The 18,974-nt window shown below is 65.1% G+C and overlaps 2 protein-coding genes across 5 annotated transcripts; one reads left to right on the top strand and one right to left on the bottom strand.

Annotated features, from left to right (window-relative positions):
- Positions 1-1,014: 1,014 nt before the first annotated feature.
- Positions 1,015-3,183, bottom strand: ARL16 (ADP ribosylation factor like GTPase 16). 2 transcript variants are annotated; one of them, XM_044247222.1, is made up of 5 exons: positions 3,108-3,183; positions 2,884-2,942; positions 2,371-2,484; positions 1,750-1,871; positions 1,015-1,614 (listed from the first exon to the last, which is right to left on the bottom strand). In XM_044247222.1, exons 1-5 carry the CDS (start codon positions 3,166-3,168, stop codon positions 1,443-1,445), a joined length of 528 nt encoding a protein of 175 aa, XP_044103157.1. In that variant the 5' UTR covers positions 3,169-3,183; the 3' UTR covers positions 1,015-1,442. The 2 variants fall into 2 exon arrangements, with proteins under 2 accessions (XP_044103157.1, XP_044103158.1); XM_044247223.1 differs by having other exon boundaries at positions 1,756-1,871.
- A 205-nt stretch (positions 3,184-3,388) lies between these two features.
- Positions 3,389-17,632, top strand: HGS (hepatocyte growth factor-regulated tyrosine kinase substrate). 3 transcript variants are annotated; one of them, XM_044247220.1, is made up of 22 exons: positions 3,389-3,493; positions 4,898-4,982; positions 5,305-5,380; positions 5,777-5,869; positions 7,463-7,586; positions 8,610-8,662; positions 9,158-9,226; positions 9,940-10,064; positions 11,113-11,191; positions 11,259-11,357; positions 11,484-11,585; positions 12,164-12,202; positions 12,278-12,421; positions 12,521-12,580; positions 13,068-13,278; positions 13,632-13,804; positions 13,881-14,021; positions 14,148-14,325; positions 15,728-15,861; positions 15,936-16,055; positions 16,454-16,543; positions 16,942-17,632. In XM_044247220.1, the coding sequence occupies exons 1-22, from the start codon at positions 3,457-3,459 to the stop codon at positions 17,050-17,052; spliced, it is 2,343 nt and encodes a 780-aa protein (XP_044103155.1). In that variant the 5' UTR covers positions 3,389-3,456; the 3' UTR covers positions 17,053-17,632. The 3 variants fall into 3 exon arrangements, with proteins under 3 accessions (XP_044103155.1, XP_044103156.1, XP_044103154.1); XM_044247221.1 differs by having other exon boundaries at positions 13,065-13,278; positions 15,951-16,055; XM_044247219.1 differs by having other exon boundaries at positions 13,065-13,278.
- The last annotated feature ends 1,342 nt before the right edge of the window (positions 17,633-18,974 follow it).

Below are 18,974 nucleotides of genomic sequence, written 5' to 3'. Positions count from 1 at the left end.
TGTGCTGTGCTCTTAAGCTGTCTGAAGGGGGGTGGACAGCCAGTTATGCAGGTACCAAACTGAAATGCACGAGGACTGCGTGGCGGAGGCCACCAGCATGCTCGGCTGTGTGGTGTGACTCGGAGGGCGGTGACAGCCGCGCACAGCAGTAGCAGACCTTCCCAGAGAGGAGAGCTTCCACACGGTGGCAGGGGGACTGGAGCCCCAGCGGCCGGTGGTCTCTGCCAGAGCTCCTCCGAGGCACTGTCTGCAGCCCCTGCCCACAATACACCCTGCCCCCCGCAACGCGGCCGACTGCAGACCACCCCGGTGGGGCCCAGGCCGCCACTCTGCTCTGCACGACGGGGCTCCTTCCCAGCCCAGCTAGCCTCCACTGCCAGCCGGCACGGAGAAGGTCCTTTGTGGGAAACGCACCACCACACCCAGGAGAAGAGGGCTTCTCATCCAACCGCAGCGGCCTAACACCTCTCCCTGGAGCCCTGGAAGCAGGGGCACAGGACACTATTTCCAAAAAAAGTCTTTACAGATGTAACTACAGATCTCGAGATCATCCTAGATTTAGAGTGGACCCTAAATCCAGTGACCGGTGTCCCTATAAGGAGAAAAAAGCACACGAAAACAGACGCAGGGATTCCAGGTCTGCAAGTCCCAAGCTGAGTTATATCAAGAATGGCCGGCAGCTGCTGGAGGCCAGAAGGGAAGCGAGGAACGCATTCTCCTTCGGGGTCTCCAGAAGGAACCAACCGTGCGATCAGTGTTTGACCTCCAGAACTGCGAGTGTAAATCTGGGTGGTTTTAAACCACCAAGTTTGTGGCAATTTGTGACGGAGCCCCCAGGACATGAATACACCCTTATTTTCCTGCAGGCCCCGTTGGCGGGAATCAGGATGAGCTTGCCGGGTCCTCCTACGATCTATCAGAGCTGCCCCCCACCCTCGCCTACCTGCAGGACCACTACGCCCTCCTCCGCGACGACCGACCGTGCACTGAGCAGAAGAACCAGCGAGAACACCATTCTCGTTCCGACTGCATGCTCAGATCTTTCTGACAACAGGCTCATACACTGGGGGTCGTGTTGTCAGCCTGTCACAGGCTCAACAGGTACAGCCAGTACCACATTAAGAGACTGTGTCTGTGGGGCTGTACAGTCCAAACAGCTCTGGGAAAGGGAATACACCCCGGGAGCGTCAGCCCAGCATGGTCATAGAACACCCTGTCCACCTTCCAGCCCTGGGGACGATCTGTTTCAGAGGCCAGCGGTCTAGAGTTTCTGGAACCAGGGTTCCTCCGTTTACACAGCACGGCAACTTGGGCCAGAAGCCCATCCCCTAGACTTCTGTGGAGCCGTCCTGCCCCTGTAAGAACAGACTGACGGAGACCAAGCCGAGCTGTTCTCGGCCTCCTCCCCAGGGCCGGGCGGCGGCGCTACTCCTGGCAGTGGGTCAACCGTCGGCTCTGTGGGTGTCCTGGAGCCAGCGCAGCACTGCCGCCAAGCCAGTGCCCCTGCGGGCGCTGATCTCCACCGTGCTGACGTTCTGCCTGGCAGAAGCAATGATGTCTGGGAGCCTCATCAAGGACTTCATCTCCTCCACGGTCATGTAGCAGGGCAGATCACTGGAGCAGAAAAAGCGCCCTGTCCGGGTGAGCTACCACAGGCCCATCCCAAACCCCACTAAATGCCCCCCTCCATGGCTATGCTCCGAGGGACCTCCTCGCCGGGGCACCCCAACGCTCTCCAGGATGACAGACCCGTACATCTTATTGAAGAGTATCAAGACCGACGCTCCTGCGAGTTCTTCTGCAGACAGGAGACCCAGGAGCTGCACGCAGGACGCAGACAGCTGAGTGGGGTTAGCGGCGTCCACCATGAACTAGGGAAGAAAAATGCAGAGCAGGACCACCCGGTGAGGGAGACAGTCCTTCCCGAACCCCCTTCCTTGAGCATCATAATCTGGCTCAGAAAAGCAAAATGACTTTGAACAAGGGGGTCTGGGGTCAGTGGAGGTAAAGAGAAACGAGCTGCACGAGAGTGACCCGTGGCCTCTTGTTTCCGCCCACGTGGGACTCTCCCTACTTACGTGGCATCAGTTCTCCCGGGCAGGGCCGGGATCTGGGGACTGGGCACACAGAACACGGGCAGGGGAGCAGTGCAGAGAGCAAGCTCGCTCCGGGCAGAGAAGGACCCCTGCTGCCCGCAAGCCCCACGTGGGCGGTCAGGTCGGCGCTCCGACTGGGCGCCAGGGGTCCAGCTGGATTTCCAAAAGGAAGCCGGAGACCAGCACAACTGCCCGGGAACCCAAACTCCAGCCGGTGGGGAGTGCGGTCCGGCACCAGCCTGTGGCTGAACAAGTTCTCGGGGTCGTGACCTACCAGGAGGCAACGGCAACTTCCGTAGTAGCTGGGCCAGATGGGTCCCATGCAGCCCCCCAGCTCCCGAACGGTGATCCTTCTCGGCACCACGATGTCCGTCAGGTCGGTGCCCACCTGTGGAAAAGCCCCGGAGCACGACTGGCCAAGCGCTTCCCCACTGGGAACTCCTGGGGAGGAGCGCGCGCCGCCCTCCACGCTGGTCCGAACCCCTCGGTGCCCGTTCTCGAGGGCCGAGACCCTGCAGTCCCCCGCCAGCAAGGCCGAAGCGGCCTCCAGAGGTCCAGGCCCAATGCCCCAGAGCGGGCTGCGGCCGCAGCTCCGACCCCCATCCGTGGGGGTCGCCTCTGGGGCGCGCAGGGGAAGCAGTGCGACCAGGGGCGCGGGGCGGGCGCTCGGGGCTCCGCCAGGCGCCCACCCACGTCCGCCGCAGCCGGGCCCCGGGAGGCAGGACGCCCCGCTCGACGACCGCCCCTGAAACCCGCCCGCCGCACCTGCGGGAGCGCGGAGGCCTACCGTGGGCCGCGTCGGCGGCGGGTCGCCGAGGTCGCCCTTCCCATCCCCGGAGCTCAGCTGTGCGGGCAGTCAAGGATCCCGAGCCGGGAGGGGAAGGCGGGCGGCGGCCGCACCCCGCCCCGGGCCCCAGCCCCGCGCTCCCGGGAGCACCCGACGCCCGCACCAGCCGCCCGGCCCCGCGCCCGCCCGGCCCCCGCCCGGCCCCCGCCGGCGCGGAAGGATAGTCAGCAGCCTCTTCACCAACAGCGTCTTCCCGACGCCCGAGGGCCCCAGCAGCAGACACATCACGGTCGCCGACCCCAGCCGGCCCCCGTAGCTCGGCGCAAGTCCGCCCTCCGCCCCGCTCTCATTGGCTAGGCCTCACGTCCGAGCTGTTCATTGGTTCTCGGCGCCCAATCGGCGCACTGCGTCTGGGGCCAGTAGAAAAGCCCGCCTCCTCGCGGCTCCCGGCTCGCGGCCCGCCCCGGTGACGCGCGTGTGCGCGCGCCCGAGGGAAAGGCGGAAGCGGAAGTCGGGGGCGCGCCGGTTCGCAGCGGAGAGCGCAGCGGCGTCGGGTCGGGGTCCAGGGTCGCCATGGGGCGCGGTAGCGGCACCTTCGAGCGTCTCCTAGGTAACGCGGCCTCCGCCCCTCGAGGCTGGCGAGCATCCCGGGAGCGGAGCCCGGGGACGGCCGCCGAGCGACCCGGGCCCCCGGGGTGTGGGTGGGCGCGCCGGCGGTGCGGGGACCCGGCCGTCCAGGGCTCTGGGCGCGGGCCGCGACCCGAATGTGTGAGGGTCCGCGGAGGAGGCCGGGCCCGCGCTCGCGGCGACTGTGCTGGGGGCTCCGCTCCTGGGCCAGAGGCGGCCAGGGCGCCGGGGCAATGATCGGTCCCGGGGCCCTCGGGCATCTGACTGAGCGGGCCACGAGTCCTGAGTCACGAAAAGGGGCGACGGAGTCCGATAGGCCCCCTCCCCCCAGATCCTAGGTTGCAGGGGAACCGAGGGTGCCCCAAACATCGGGCTCCGAAGGGTGGAGCCGGTAGTGTCCTCCCGGGACCTGCCGCGCTCTTAGAGCGCTGCTTCCCTGGGAGGCAGGCCAGCCCTGTCTGTCCCCGCCGGGCTTCCGGGAGGCCTCTGTCAGGGGTGGACGGCCGATCCTCTCTGAGCGTCCTGGAGGTCATCAGTTTTAGCCAAAGGAAAGAGATGTTTGGGGGCACGTGAAACGGTGGGCTCTCTCGGAGTGGGTGTCCTGGGTGCTCGGCAGTGGGCCGGAGCCTGCCTTTTTCCCTGGACGTGGCCTTGGAGGAGACCTCAGATGAGGCACCTTTCTTGTCATGAGAACGTGCAGGCTGAGGGGTGGTTCAGCCTTCCAAAGCGCAGTCCAGAAGTCACTACTGGATCAGAGCTGGGTGTGCACGCACCTTATTAGCCACCCCCCGCCCCGCCCCCCGTGTCCCGGGAGGAGAGCAGCAGGGCAGGGGGAGCAGAGCGTGTGTGCGCGTGAGGCAGCTGTGATGGGCAGAGCGTACAGGTGTTAGCTGAAAAATACTTCCCGGAGGTCAGTCCTGGCTCTGTCCTGGCCCCAGCTGCGATCTCATCGGGCAGGTTCAACGTGGGGAAAACGGGGGACTGGGGCTTGAGGCGGCGGAGTGTTGTGTGAAAGCCCGCCCGGCTCAGACCGGCAAGTGGGGTGACTTTGGGCAGTGACCTCCGTTTTCGGCTTCGTTGTGTTTGTGGGTAAAGACGGCGGAGAAAGGACGGTGCTCAGGAGGCGGTGTGGGAACTCTGGGATCACCGGAGTGTTTGGATCAGGTGCGCAGCAGGCGTGCTGGTAGCGTTTCCTAAGCTGTTTGCCTTGTTTCTTGGAAGGAGAGCACTCGTGATTGTTGGGCACCAAGAGGATTTTCGTGTGGTTTTCCATTCCGTGTGAATGTTTTAAGCGGGAAGCAGGCGGTTCTTTCTCTGTTGCTGAGCGGTGGGGCTGGCCAGGGATTCAGAGAGGATAAGCCCCGGTAACGGTGTGATTTTGCCATAGACAAAGCCACCAGCCAGCTTCTGTTGGAGACCGACTGGGAGTCCATCCTCCAGATCTGTGACCTCATCCGCCAGGGGGACACACAGTAAGTGAGGAGGGTCTGTGCCTGCTCAGAAGCAGGAAGGGCGGCAGCATGGCGCTCCCGGCTCCTGACGCTCCACCATCCCGCCGCGTCCTGCCGCGATGGATGTCGAGGAGGACGCTAGGCCTTAGGCGGAGAATCGCGCGGTCTCCATGCTGGGGTTTTGGGGATCCGGGGACAAGGGAAGGGTTTTCTCTGTACCGCCTGCAGACGCTTAACATTTGCTTGGGGATTTGGAAGATCAGAGGATGGAGGTTTTTCAACTCAGCTTCTAAGAGGCTTTTTCTTTTCTTTCTTCTCTTTTATCAACACCCTTTTCTTTCAGAGCCAAATATGCCGTGAGTTCCATCAAAAAGAAAGTCAACGACAAGAATCCTCACGTGGCCTTGTACGCCCTGGAGGTAACTTGACCCCCGCATGCTGGCCCCCTCCAGAGTCGCCACCCCAGTCTCCAGAGGGCAGGGACCGCGTGACCCTGGGGCCTCACCCGCCTGCCTGGGGCGTGAGGGCAGGTCAGAGCGGCCCTGACAGAGGGCAGTGCCTTGCCCACCCCACCTGAACCTGGCAGACTTAGGACGCTAAGATGGATTCTCATCTCTGCCCCTGGGGGTACGAAACGGAGTCAGAAGGAGCACGTGTAGCGTCACTTACTGCCTGACTCGGAGCTGCCACGGGGACTCTTCTGGTGGGCTTGGTTGCCCGAGGGGCCTGTCTTCTCCTCGGGAGGTGGACCTGTCCAAGGCAGCTGTCCCTGGCCTAAGCGGTGGCTCAAGCCTGTCCTCCCTTGGGTCCCCCAGGTCATGGAGTCTGTGGTGAAGAACTGCGGCCAGACGGTCCATGACGAGGTGGCCAACAAGCAGACGATGGAAGAGCTGAAGGAGCTGCTGAAGGTGGGCCCTGGCGGCGCGGGGAGCCCGCGTACCCGAGGCCGCGCCCGTGCCTCTGGGGCTTGGCCAGCACCTGGAGCAGCCGCAGGGCCAGGCAGAACCGGGGACAGGAAGGCGAGCGTTGGTGGTCCCCGCACCTGGGGAACCCCAGCTTGATGACGTTGGGGCTTTACTGGAAGCACACGGGGACGCAGGGGAGACCCCACTCTTCCTGGCGGGGAATCAAGGGCATCTTCTCAGGGGCAGGGCTCGGAGCCTCGCTGGGTGGTGGAGGAGGAGGGGAAGGAGCTGTGTGTGTGTGTGTGTGTGTGTGTGTGGCTGTGAGCGCCGTGTGCGGGCAGAGGCCTGGGGGGAGCCCCAAACGGCGCCTGGGGGAGTCCCCCCCAGCTTCCAAGCAGGGAGGTGTGCGTGTCCAACATGTCTGTACGGGGAGGTTGGGGGACGCGGCACAGCAGGGACTCCTTGGGAGTGGGTCTCACACCCTCCATTTGTAGGGGAGGGACGGGTCTCCAGAGCCGCGAGAGAGAATGCACACAGGCCACCGCCCAGGGCCCCACAGGCCGCCGCTGCCCACCTGCAGGGATTGTGATGTGGGTGGTGACACCGGCGGGTCGTGTGATGCAGGCGGTACAGGGGTGCGTCCCTCCCACAGGGGTGAGGTGACTGGGGCAGTGGCCAAAGAGCGTAGCCCCGGACACTGTCTCTCCTACCGTTGGTGGGCAGGGCCTCAGCTTCCTGGCCCATATGGGTGCCCGTGGCCTCACGTGGCCGAGAGCCCATCTGGGACCTGAGCTGGGCCGCAACTAGTGACCTAGCTAGTCCTTGCTGTGGCAGAAAGAGCAGAAGGGTCAGACCCTGCACTTACCATGTTCCAAGGTCGCGTCCTGCTCGTGGTGCAAGTGATCTGAGCCCATTAGTGCCCCCGTGGAGAAAGGGAGGGACCCGGTAGGAAATGGACCTACTGACGGATGCAGATTACAGGGGATCACTGGAAACCTAGTGGGTGAATGTGGTTGGCATCCCAGGAGCGGCTTTCTGCTGCCATGTTCCTGAGTGTCCCCCAGAGAGCCCTAGGAACGTGACCGATGGTGGGCTCAGTTGGCGGAAGTGGTGGCTCTGCACGCGGGGCAGCTCCTGGGGTGCCTGCCCCCCATCCCCCAGGCTGGCCACGAGCAGAGGAGAGGCGGCCGGCTTCACATCTGCTCCCTCAGCGCGGGGCTGGTGGGCGCTGCCTGGTGGAGCCTGGGGTTTGCGGGAGCCACACTGGTTTTCAGACTCGGGCCTCTAACAGCCAAGCTCCTGGGGGCAGGAGAGGAAGAAGCAGGTGGTTACAGGGTAGTGGGGCTGGGGAGCCAGGCTTCAGGGACTCCCCAGCTTTGCCCAGGGCATTAAGGAAGAGTCAGGCCCTGAGCGGGCACACCGCTGTGATGAGTGTGTCCTTAGGGACGGGGCTTCGTGGCGGAGGGCTGGCCCCGCCTCTGCCTCCCCGCACGCTCAGAGTGGCGGTCTTCCTGCCACTTCTCACACAGACGTCACTGGTGCTTGTGTCCCCCACCACCGTCCTCACTGTCCTTCTTTTTCTTCTTTCCTGTGCAGAGGCAGGTGGAAGTAAACGTCCGAAACAAGATTCTGTATTTGATCCAGGCCTGGGCGCACGCCTTCCGGAATGAGCCCAAGTACAAGGTGGTCCAGGACACGTACCAGATCATGAAGGTGGAAGGTGTGTGGGGCGAGGTCTGTTGGGTCCCAGGCTCGCCACGCCACCTCTCATGAGCTGAGGGGCTGCTTTGCCCCAGGCAGAGCCAAGGAAGGCTGTGTGCGCCCTGCCCAGGGCGGGGGGACAGCACCACAGTGTGTGACCGGTGGCGGTGGCAGCGTGCTCTGGGCTCTGGAGCCCCTACGTTTCGTGACCTCACGCCTGGTCGGGGCAGGGCAAGGGCCTGTGGTGGATCACAGCCAAGCGAGTAGATTGAGCCGAGGAGCTACTTCCCGCGCGTTGGGTCCTAGGAAGGAAGTGGAGCCGGGGACCCTGGCCTCTGGGGGCTGACTCAGCACGAGGGGTGGGAAAGTCCTGGAGAGAGGGGCTTGACAAGGAAGGCCGTGGCCTGTGCTCGCACGGGGCAGTGAGTTGGGACTAGGGCGGCCCCCACCTGTGTGGAGGCCCTGAGATAAGGCACGGAGCAGGGGTAGCGTTTGGTGGCTACGAGCGAGTAGGACCCCGTGGAGACTGTGACGAGGGTCCTGTCCGCGTCTGTGAGCTGGTCTCAGGCCCTGAATCCCGGGCACGTGGTGGTGGGGGAATGCTTGCGTTCGCTTTTCTGGGGAGACAGCCCCAAACTTTATGGCGTCCTTGAGGGGTCTGTGGCTCCATAAAAAGCTGGGGCGTCTATTTTAAGAGTCCTGAGAGGTACAGGGAGCTGGGGTGTGGGGCCGGGAGAGGGACAGGAGGTTCAGGGAAGCTCTGTGAGGCCTCGATGTGGTGCGAGTGAGGCCAGGCCCCAAGCCCTGGGACGGGGCGGCCCCTCACGCAGCCGGGCGCCCTCGCCTGGTGCTGGGTCACTGCACTTGCTGCCCAGGGGCTCTGGGCCTCCTCCTGTAGGTCTGCTTGGGGAGGTGGGTGCCTGGAGCTAGGACATGGCTCCTGAAGGTCTTGGCGCAGATGAGGCAAGGACAGCTGAGGCTGTCAGGGCCTCACGTGCCGGGGTGGCACTGGCGGTGATCATGGATGGTCTCCTCTCTCCAGGACACGTCTTCCCAGAGTTCAAGGAGAGCGATGCTATGTTTGCTGCAGAGAGAGTGAGTTCCGGGTGCTGGGTGTCGGGAATTGGCTGTCTCTCTCTCTTTTTATTCTAAGTAATCCCTGCGCCCAGCGCGGGGCTCAAACTCGTGCCTCCGAGCTCGAGAGCCCCGCGCTCTTCCAGCTAAGCCAGCCAGGCGCCCCAGGGGTCCGGCTGCTTTAAGGAAGCAGAAGTGAGGTCCCGGGGTCCCAGCTTGTGCGGGGGAACGTCCGTGGCTGAGCTGCCGTTTTGTCTGAGAAACGACGCGTGGGCGGGGCAGCCGCGCCTCCGTGGGCTCCGTTTGGATCGCAGCTCCCCGGGCGGGCTCGTGTGGCTCGGGCGGATACTGCCCCCCAGCCGCAGGGAGTCCGCGCTCACGCCTGTACAGAGGAGCGCCCGTTTGGGGTGGGCTCCGGCCTCGCAGACTGGGCCCTCAGCCCCTGAGCCCACAATGGGGTCTTGGCCGGGACGGGGGCCCGTGCGATCCTGAGTCTGCCTGTCCCCCCGCCCCCAGGCCCCTGACTGGGTGGACGCCGAGGAATGCCACCGCTGTAGAGTGCAGTTCGGGGTGGTGACCCGCAAGGTGAGTGTGCCTGCCCCAGGGCCGACGCCACGGCCCCCACTGTCCCCACGAGGCCACTGGAGCCACTTGGGGTCCTTTTCCTCTTGGCTTGACCCTGTGGGGCGTGGAGCAGATCCAGCCCCTAGCTCTGTGGTGAGCGTGCCACCAGGGGCCCCGAGTCCGATGGTCTGTGCTGCCCAATGAAGCTTGGACACGGCTTTGTCCCCCAGGGGACAGGAGTGCTGCAGGCTTGGGGCTTCGAGAGGCTCGGGCATGTGTTCCCTGGGCCTCCCGCGGCCCCTTCCAGCCTCCCGCAGCTCCCATCTGGCCTCCCGCGGCCCCTTCCGGCCTCCTGCGGCTCCCACAGTGTGCTCCGGGCCTCCAGCCGCCGTTCTCCTCCCTCCTGAGGCACTGGCCGTGATGGTGAAGGCCGAGGCAGGGCGTCTGAGCAGACTCCCTGGGCCACCGTCAGCAAAGCCTCTTCCCTCCCGGCCCAACTTGTGCACGATTCTTACGAACTTTTCTTTTTAATTTGACTTTTTTTCCCCCAAACGGTGGCTGCAGTTGAGAGCCTGGAAACATGCCATTTCCCTAGGGTCTGGGTGGCCTCTCTCCTCTGCCCACCCTGGGAGGCCTGGCCTGACACCCCGTGGGGCAGGCAGCAGTGAATGGGGTGGGTGCCAGCGGTCAGCGGCTCAGCCCCAGGCCGCACCCTGACCCGCCCCGTGTCACAGCACCACTGCCGGGCGTGCGGCCAGATCTTCTGTGGCAAGTGCTCATCCAAGTACTCGACCATCCCCAAGTTTGGCATCGAGAAGGAGGTGCGCGTGTGCGAGCCGTGCTACGAGCAGCTGAACAAGTGAGTCCTCGCCCGGTGCCCGGGGTCGGCTCTGCTCCCGGGGGCCGGGCTGTGCTCCCGGGGGCCGGGCTGTGCTCCCGGGGGCCGGCTGTGCTCCTGGGGGCTGGCTGTGCTCCTTGGGGCCGGGCTGTGCTCCCGGGGGCAGGGCTGAGCTCCCGCAGGCTGGCTGTGCTCCCGCAGGCCGGCTGTGCTCCGGGGGCTGGCTGTGCTCCTTGGGGCCGGGCTGTGCTCCCGCGGATCGGCTGTGCTCCGGGGGCCGGGCTGAGCTCCCGCAGGCTGGCTATGCTCCCGTAGGCCGGGCTGCTTTTCCTGACTTGGGTCTGTCTGTCAGTTTGTCTGCTTTGTAGCTTAGTAGCTCGGACGTCAAACAGGGAAAAGATACGGGCGCGGGAAGCCGACCCCACAGGGCATGGGCTCCTCCCAGGTTCCTCAGTTAACGGCGCGGTCTCCCTTCCCCATCTGCTCGGGTGTCCTGCGTGTGTGTCCATTCTGAAGCTCTGAGAGCGACCGGTCCCAGTCAGGTCCTGTGCCAGTTTTGTCCCCGTCAGGCCCACCCGGGCCCCCAGCACACAGCAGGGGCCGTCGCGGCGGCTCCGCTCCTGTGACGCGGGGCTGCTTACGGCCTCTTTGTCCTGACTTGTGCGTCTCTCAAGGGCCTGGGTTGGTGTGGTGCCCCCCTTGGTTTGGGTCTGGGGTCTCGTGTACCCTCCCTGTGTGATTCCAGAATGAGGCTGTTCCTCTCCGTGCAGCCGTCCTGGGGGCCCGTGCTGTCCGTCTCCCAGCATCGGCGATGGGATCTCCTTCCTTGGTTAGCTGCTGCCTGCAGGCAGGCTACTGTTTTGGAAAGTTCCTTTCCTGTGTTTGAGCCTTATTTCCAGGAAAGGAGCCTGGGGCTTAGGCTGGGGTCCCGTGTCCCAGCGGCGGCACAGCTGGTTTGACGCGGCAGTTTTTCCCCAGAGCATTGCCCGTGGCCCTGCTGTCGCCATTCTGCGGGCCTGCTGGGGGCCGGGCAGTGGTGCTCAGCCACCCAGTGTTGTCTCTCCTCCAGGAAGGCGGAAGGAAAGGCCTCGTCCACAACGGAGCTGCCCCCCGAGTACCTGACCAGTCCCCTGTCCCAGCAGTCCCAGGTACTGGCTGCGGGTCCCTGGGGGTGCCTCGCTCCTGGGCCCCGCTCACCAGCCCGTGTATCCCCAGCTGCCCCCCAAGCGGGACGAGACGGCGCTGCAGGAGGAGGAGGAGCTGCAGCTGGCCCTGGCTCTGTCGCAGTCGGAGGCCGAGGAGAAGGAGAGGATGGTGAGCCGCAGTGGGGCTCCCCTGGTGCGGGGGCGCCGGGGGAGGGGTGCCCCTGGGTGTTTGGGGAAGGCAGAGGAGAATGGGGTTGGCCCATGTGCACGGGGACCCTTCCTGTCTCTCCCCCAGAGACAGAAGTCGGCTTACGCCGCTGCCACGTACCCTAAGGCCGAGCCGGCGCCCGTGGCCTCGTCGGCTCCCCCCGCCAGCAGCCTGTACTCTTCGCCCGTGGTGAGCGCCTGCATGCTGGGCCACACTTCCCGTGCGAGAGGGGGGGCGGGCTGCCCCAGAAAGGATGGTCTGATCAAGCCAATGAGGGTCGTGGTCCAGCCTGGCCCTCACCAGCTCTGCGTTCCTGGTCAGGGGTTCCCTGTGGGGGAGGAGGACACTGGGGAGACGGAGGACCTCCCCAGAGTGAGAGGAGGCAGCACACCCTGGGGTCGAAGGTGGCCTGCCTCTTCTGGCCTTGCCTCCCTGTTTGAATAGGGGTGGGTGGCAGGCTGGATGGAAGGTTCAGGAAGCCAGGGCAAGCTCTGTGGGGCTCTGGGTGGGGCCAGGTGGGAGGGCGCACAGACAGCTGTGCGGTCCACCGTCGGGACCGGCGCTGTCGTTGCTGGGAAGGCTGGGGGGTTACTGCCCTGCGCCTTGTTCAGTCACAGAGGCCCTGGGGGCCCCTCGGACGGACCGGCCGGTGCCTGGGGTCTACTGTCACCACGGTGGCATCCCAGCCTCCCAAGCAGCAGCCTGGGAGGAGCTGGGAATGTGTTGGAGCCCGTGGGTCACGGCTGCTCTGGCCTATGTCTCCCCAGACCTCATCGGCGCCGCTGGCTGAGGACATCGACCCTGAGGTGAGGGCGTCCCCACGTGCAGTGCCCTCCCCTGCCATCCCCGGCCCGTGGGGGTGACAGTCGTTGTGTGCACAGCTCGCCCGGTACCTCAACCGGAACTACTGGGAGAAGAAGCAGGAGGAGGCCCGCAAGAGCCCGACCCCGTCCGCGCCCGCGCCCCTGACGGAGCCGGCCGCCCCGCCTGCGGAGGGCCACGCCGTCCCTGCCAGCGCACTGGAGGTGGGTGGCGCTCAGCGCTCCGGGCCCACAGTCCTGGGCTGGGCGGGGGGTGCCCTGCGACTGGCCAACGGACCCCTCATCTCCTCTGCCTCCTTCCAGACTCCCCTCCCGGAGACAGATGCTCAGCCCGTAGCTCCGTCCAGTGGCCCCTTCGGCGAGGTAAGCTGTGGCTCCCTCACAGGCCCCACACGGGCACCCTCTCCTGACAGGGCCGAGCCCTGCCCACAGTGACCTCTCAGGGGCAAGCCATTCCAACCCAGAGCTCTCGATGGAACCCAGAACAGGGCCACTTGCTGCCTAGAAGGGATCAGAATATTCTAGGGCAGCCCGGAACTACCCCGCTGAGTCCTCGCTCTGTCCTGGAGCTTCCGGGCTCCGTTGGTCCCTAGATGAAGGGACCAGGGTCTCTTGAAGGGAGGCAGGCCCCGCATGGAGCAGGGGCAGAGGGGCTGCAAGCCAGGCTGCCAGAGCTCCAGCCAGCTCTGCCCCGGCCAGCGCCACGCCCCAGTGCGCGAGCTGAGCCTCCTTGGGTCCCAGTGTTTGCGTGTGTGCTAACGGGGTCCTCTCGCAGCACCCCTGGGGGGATGGGGCCCCCGCGCCTGGGGTTGGGGGCAGCTCCGCGAGAGCCCGCGTGTGTCCCCAGCAGCAGTACCAGAACGGGGAGTCGGAGGAGAGCCACGCCCAGTTCCTGAAGGCCCTGCAGAACGCCGTCACCACCTTCGTCAACCGCATGAAGAGCAACCACGTGCGGGGCCGCAGCATCACCAACGACTCGGCTGTGCTGTCCCTCTTCCAGTCCATCAACGGCATGCACCCGCGGCTGCTGGAGCTGCTCAACCAGCTGGACGAGCGCCGGCGTAGGTGTCGCCGCTCCCGGGGGCCCCTCGGCGTGGTGTCATGGGAGCGCTCCGTGCGGGCCGCTCGCGACGGCTGTGGGGACGGGTCCTCGGGCGGGAACCCTCCGGGACAGCAGCTTCTTGAGAGCGCGTCTCTGGGCTGCGGGCAACGCGGGAGGTCCCAGCGGTGGGAGGCGGCCTGGCCAGTGTAGCACCGTCCACTCCAGGAAGAATCCCGGCCGGGCCCTGACCTTGGGACCCTGGAGGCCGGTGGTGCCCCGCGCGTCGGCGCTTGGCCGGGCGAGGGTGAGGCGCTGGGCTGCGGGCGCTCCCCTCCCGCGCCACACACTCGCGGCGCGGCCCTCTCCCCGCAGTCTACTACGAGGGGCTGCAGGACAAGCTGGCGCAGATCCGCGACGCCCGGGGGGCGCTGAGTGCCCTGCGGGAGGAGCACCGGGAGAAGCTTCGCCGCGCGGCCGAGGAGGCCGAGCGCCAGCGCCAGATCCAGCTGGCCCAGAAACTGGAGATCATGCGGCAGAAAAAGCAGGTGGGGTGTCCGGCCCCGCTGGCGGGGGGGTGGCCAGGCTCAGGGGCCGCGCTGACGGCTACCCCATGGCCCGCAGGAGTACCTGGAGGTGCAGCGGCAGCTGGCCGTGCAGCGGCTGCGGGAGCAGGAGCAGGAGCGGCAGCTGCGCCTAGAGCAGCAGAAGCAGACCGTCCAGATGCGCGCCCAGATGCCTGCCTTCTCCCTGCCCTACGCCCAGGTACGCAGCGCCCCCCCCCACCCACTTTGCCCCCTCATGACCCCCAGACACGTGCTGCCCTGCCCCTAGCTGGGGGCTCCTGCCGCTGCCCAGGGCCGCTCTGACCGCCTCTCTCTCTGTCCCCAGCTTCAGGCCATGCCCACGGCTGGGGGTGTGCTGTACCAGCCCTCGGGTCCGACAAGCTTCCCAGGCACCTTCAGCCCCGCTGGCTCCGTGGAGGGCTCCCCCATGCACACAGTGTATATGAGCCAGCCGGCCGCCGCCGCCAGCACCCCCTACCCCAGCATGCCCGCGGCCGCCACAGGTAACGGGGCCGGAGCAGGTGCCCGCCGGCCAAGATGCGCGCCAGACCGCTAGCGTTTCCTTCTTTGTTCTTGATTTGCTCTGGTTTCAGTTTTCCAGAGAAGTTAAATGGTCAAAGGGTTTTCTAGATTTCCCAGACGTTAACGTTGTGTTACATTGCTCTGTGTCTTCCTACGTGCACACGTGGACTTTTCTCCTGAACCTTTTTAGACTGGGTGGCGGGCTCGACGCCCTTCGCTCCCAGCGCGGTCAGCGTGCATTTCCTAAACACGGGGACGCGCCGCTGTGGCCTGGGCACAGAGGCCAGGTGGAGAGCCGCGGAGGCGGTGGTGTGACCTCATCCAGGGTCGGGTTCGGCTCTCCCACACCGTCCGGGGAACGCCCCTTGCGCTGATAGGAAACCCCATGGCTGTTGCCTTTAGCGGTTTGGCTGCTTTTCATCTCTGATCGAGAATGTTATTCTGCCTCTGTGTTCATGACACTGACTTCTCAAAGAGCACTGGTCAGCTGTGTTGCAGACCACCCCACGGTGGTTGTGTCTGGTCTTCGTGGCCGGGTTTTGGCTGGTGTTCTGGGCTCTGGAGCGCTGAGCAGGAAGGCGCAGCCGGCGCTGGCCGTGAGGTGTGCGGGCAGGGCTCCTCCTCGCCGAGGCCCAGCTGTCCCACGGCAGTTAGCAGCTCAGTGGAGATGGGCTTGCACCCTTGCTCCTCCGAAGCGGTCCCCGCTAGTTTTAGTGTCTCCATTGTGTCTAAGGCTGTTGTAACGTTTGTCGGCCAGTGATTTTCTCATCTCGTTCTCCTGCTGTCGGTCCGTTGTCTTTCCACTGTAAGGAGGCACTTCTCTTTGTTCTCGGTCATTCCCATCCACGTGGATCCGTCTTATTCAAAGTTCACAATCGGTCTCGTCGCTCAGACGGTCCCGGGTGTGGCTCCTGGGCTGTCTCCCCACGTTCCGTGTTCACGTTGTCGCTGCTCAGCCCTGGAGGCAGCCCCGGTCCTGGCAAGGGGTGTGCTTAGCGTGCCAGGCCCTCTCAGCAGACCTGGACTTAGAGATGCGGTGTGGGGCTCGCCCCGCTCCCTGCTCCATTCATTCCTGGCTGCACAGAAAGTGGTTTCAGCGGTGCCAGCCTGAGCCCCTGGGCAGAGGCCCACCTGACCAGGCTCACTCGGTCTGTCGTCTTCTGTCTTGAGGCCCTGATTTCCAGAACGTGGAAGAGTTCATTTCCCCACCCCTCCCAGGCCGCCGTTACACCGCACCCGTACTGTTGGGTTCGTTTCTTCTGACTACGTTCAGCACCAGAGCTCCTTTCCTGTCCTTGCTGATTTTGTTTCCTTTTGCGACAGTGGGAACTTGGTTCCACAAGTCCCCTGCAGGGAACTGAGCTCACTCCTCTCTCTCCACAGATCCCGGCATGGTGGGTGCCTACATGTACCCAGCAGGGGCCACCAGTGCACAGGCGGCCCCCCAGGGCCCCGCCGGACCCACCGCCAGCCCAGCCTACTCGTCCTACCAGCCCACGCCGACACAGGCTTATCAGGTAGGTGGGCTGGGCTGCTCCCCCTCCCGGCGAGGGCCCGCAGCCCTTGTCCCATCACACTGTTCCCTCTACAGAATGTGGCCTCCCAGGCCCCCCAGAGCCTCCCGGCCATGTCCCAGCCTCCGCAGTCTGGCGCCATGGGCTACATGGGGAGTCAGTCGGTGTCTATCGGTTACCAGCCTTACGGCATGCAGGTGAGAGCCCGCGGGGGGTCCACGTGGAGAAGGGGACGCCCCCCCCCAACTGGGCAGGCCCCGCCCTGCCACCCACCACTCCCTTCCCTGCCTTTAGGCTCCTAGCTGGTGGCCGTTTGATTTTCAAGTCAGAACCGCCTCCCCTGGGGTGCCTGGGTGACTCAGTGGGTTAAGCCTCTGCCTTCGGCTCGGGTCATGATCTCAGGTCCTGGGATCCAGCCCCATATCGGGCGCTCTGCTCGGCAGGAAGCCTGCTTCTCTCCCTCTCTCTGCCTCTCTGCCTACTTGTGATCTTTGTCTGTCCAATAAATAAAATCTTCAAAAAAAAAGAAAAGAAAAGAAAAAGAAACGCCTCCCCTTTACTGGCCTTCTTCACATGGGGTTCGCTTCATTTTCAGAGTCTCATGAACACCCTCCCCAGCCAGGACGCGCCTCTGCCACCCCCGCAGCAGCCCTACATTGCAGGGCAGCAGCCCCTGTACCAGCAGGTGAGCCCCTCCCCAGGCTGCCCCCAAGCTTGGCTTGCGGAAGATGGTAGGGCTGTCCCAGGAGGAGGAGATGGTGTGGGCCGGACTGCTGCCCAGCAGAGTGAGGACAGAAACACAGCCCACATGCATGCACACAGCAACGCAGTGTCCATGCGCGTACTCAACCCTATGGACACTGGCCGGGCACCCCTGGGGTCTCTGCAAGAGCAGGACAACAGGCAACCCGCGATAAGCTGGGAGGAGGCAGGCCTGGCACGGACTGGGCTCTGCTGGCACCGAGCACCCGGGCTGAGATGAGGGTGGAATGTTCTAGAGAAAAGCTGCTAGACTGGGGGTCAGTGGGGGGAAGGCCGGGGTCTGGGGAGGGAGGACTGATGGTTCCTGTGCCCGCCCCCCAGATGGCGCCTTCTGGAGGACCGCCCCAACAGCCGCCTGCAGTGGCCCAGCCGCCACCTGCCCAGGGCCCTCCGGCACAGGGCAGTGAAGCCCAGCTCATCTCGTTCGACTGATGGCAGCTGGGAGCATGCCGTCCAGAACAACACTACGGTTCTCTGAACCACTGCCTCCGTCTCTAACTAGCCTCGTCCTCTTGCCTCGCTTTCTTCTTCCCGCCATGCTGTGACCCTGCTGATGCAGGGGCGGCCCTGCACCCCCGCCCTCTGTCCCCTCCTGCTGACTCCTTATGCCCCCCGGCTCCATCCTCCTCCCCATCTCCCCGAGTTGGTCTTGGGCTTCTTTCCCCAGGGCTGGGCCTCGGAGGGTGGGAGGAAAGGACCTTGTCCGAGAGGGAGCCTTCAGCCCAGTGCGTCAGGTCCCGTGAGGGCCGGCCGGAGTGGGGCTCCTCTCCCTGTGCAGCCCGGGCCTCCCATCTGCACCCGGGACACCGCACAGCCTGTGGTCCGACTAGCGTGTGTGCTCCCCAGAGCCCTCCCGCCTGGCTGCCGGCGGTCCGCAGGCCCTCCTTGGCCCTCCTCGGCCCTCACGGGAGGGTGGGGGCTGTCTCCAGCTTCTCCGCTTCTGAGCTGCCATCTCATCCAGTGCCCCGAGTAGACGGAGTGGAACACTGATAATAAAATGTCTTTCAACAAGTATCAGTGTCTGTTCAGGAGGAAGGTAGCAGGCAGCTGGGCCAGCTCGACAGGGGCAAGTAGGCACATGTCTGGGGCTGGCCTGGTTCCCAGGACAGTCTCCAGGACTGGGCACTACTCTGGCAGCAGCTGCAGACCTGCTCCCTCCCTGAGACAGCCTCCCCTGGAGCTGTGCCCCTGGGGAGCCCAGCAGCTGTCCTCCCCGTGACTCCTCTGCCCTGACTCCTTGAAGACTTGCAAAGCCCAAGGAAGGAGTGTGATTCATACAGCAGAGCTGTGGTCTGGAAGAAAATACCTTAAGATAGGGGCACCTGGGTGGCTCAGTGGGTTAAAGCCTCTGCCTTCGGCTCAGGTCGTGATCTCAGGGTCTGGGGATCAAGCCCCACATGGAGCCCTGCATCGCACTGGGCTCTCTGCTCAGCGGGGAGCCTGCTTACCCCCCACCCCCAACAGCCTCTTTGCTTGTGGTCAAATAAATAAAATCTTAAAAAAAAAAAAGAAAAAGCCGTAAGATACTGTAGGCCCAGCCCCTGGCACCCAGAGTTCGGACCGTGTCCCACACCGTAAACACCTCTGAGGTGACCCAGCATTTGCTCTTCTATGGAGAAGCGGACTAATAGGCCATCGGAGCTCAGACCAGAGGCAGGGCCGGGAGAGCTCGGCCTTCCTGATTTGGTAAGTGCTGCTCGGCGTCGGCTCACAGAACGGCGGCTGGGAGAGGAGACTGACCAGCAGGGCAGGCGAAGGGCTGGGCTGAAGGCCCCCGCGCCCCACCCGTGCGGAGTGTTTGAGCGCCGCAAGGGAAGGACGGCGGGACTTGGGGGGGGGGTTCAGGCCGCTGGATGCGCAGCCAGGGCGAACGCGGTCCCTTCCCCCAGGTGAACCGCCAGCCCTCTCGCCCGCGACCCCAGCCCCCAACCCTTCCAGGCTCCATCACAACCCTAGGGTCGCTGTCAGCAGAGAACCCCGAGTTCAACCGCCCAGACGCGCGGGCCCAGGACGCGGCCTGGCTCCGTGGCTCCGTGGCGGCGTGACCCGAGAGAAAACGTGCTCCCGCGCTGGCGCCAAGGGCCGCCCTCCAGGGGGAGGAGGACGCGGAGGGCTGCCCAGAGGGCAGCGGAGCTCCCGGCGCTAGGTGACCCCGGCTGCGGGCGGCCAGGGCGGGCGTGGCCCCCACCACGGGGCCTGCCGAGAAGGGCACTGGGGACCCTCACGCCCGCCCCGCAGCGGAGCCGAAACGCTGGGTCAGCCGGCGCGAGGGTCCGGCGGGTGTCGGGGAGTAGGGGTCACTGCACTGTCCTCCCTGGCCGGACTGCTCCGGGGCCCGGACCACCTCCCCGAGC

Source organism: Neovison vison, chromosome 5 (assembly GCF_020171115.1).
Source record: "Neovison vison isolate M4711 chromosome 5, ASM_NN_V1, whole genome shotgun sequence".
NCBI lineage: Eukaryota > Metazoa > Chordata > Mammalia > Carnivora > Mustelidae > Neogale > Neogale vison.
Note: the sequence above shows the minus strand (reverse complement) of the source record. Positions and strands in the feature narration are given on the sequence as shown.

Excerpts from the sequence above, each read along its gene's own strand:
- ARL16 (XM_044247222.1), bottom strand. The coding sequence starts at position 3,168 with ATGTGTCTGCTGCTGGGGCCCTCGGGCGTCGGGAAGACGCTGTTGGTG. Across the intron at positions 2,943-3,107 it reads GTTGGTGAAGAGGCTGCTGA|AGCTGAGCTCCGGGGATGGG; the intron begins CTATCCTTCCGC and ends GACTGCCCGCAC. Across the intron at positions 2,485-2,883 it reads CGCCGCCGACGCGGCCCACG|GTGGGCACCGACCTGACGGA; the intron begins GTAGGCCTCCGC and ends GCTTTTCCACAG.
- HGS (XM_044247219.1), top strand. The coding sequence starts at position 3,457 with ATGGGGCGCGGTAGCGGCACCTTCGAGCGTCTCCTAG. Across the intron at positions 4,983-5,304 it reads ATCCGCCAGGGGGACACACA|AGCCAAATATGCCGTGAGTT; the intron begins GTAAGTGAGGAG and ends CTTTTCTTTCAG. Across the intron at positions 13,805-13,880 it reads TCATGCGGCAGAAAAAGCAG|GAGTACCTGGAGGTGCAGCG; the intron begins GTGGGGTGTCCG and ends CATGGCCCGCAG.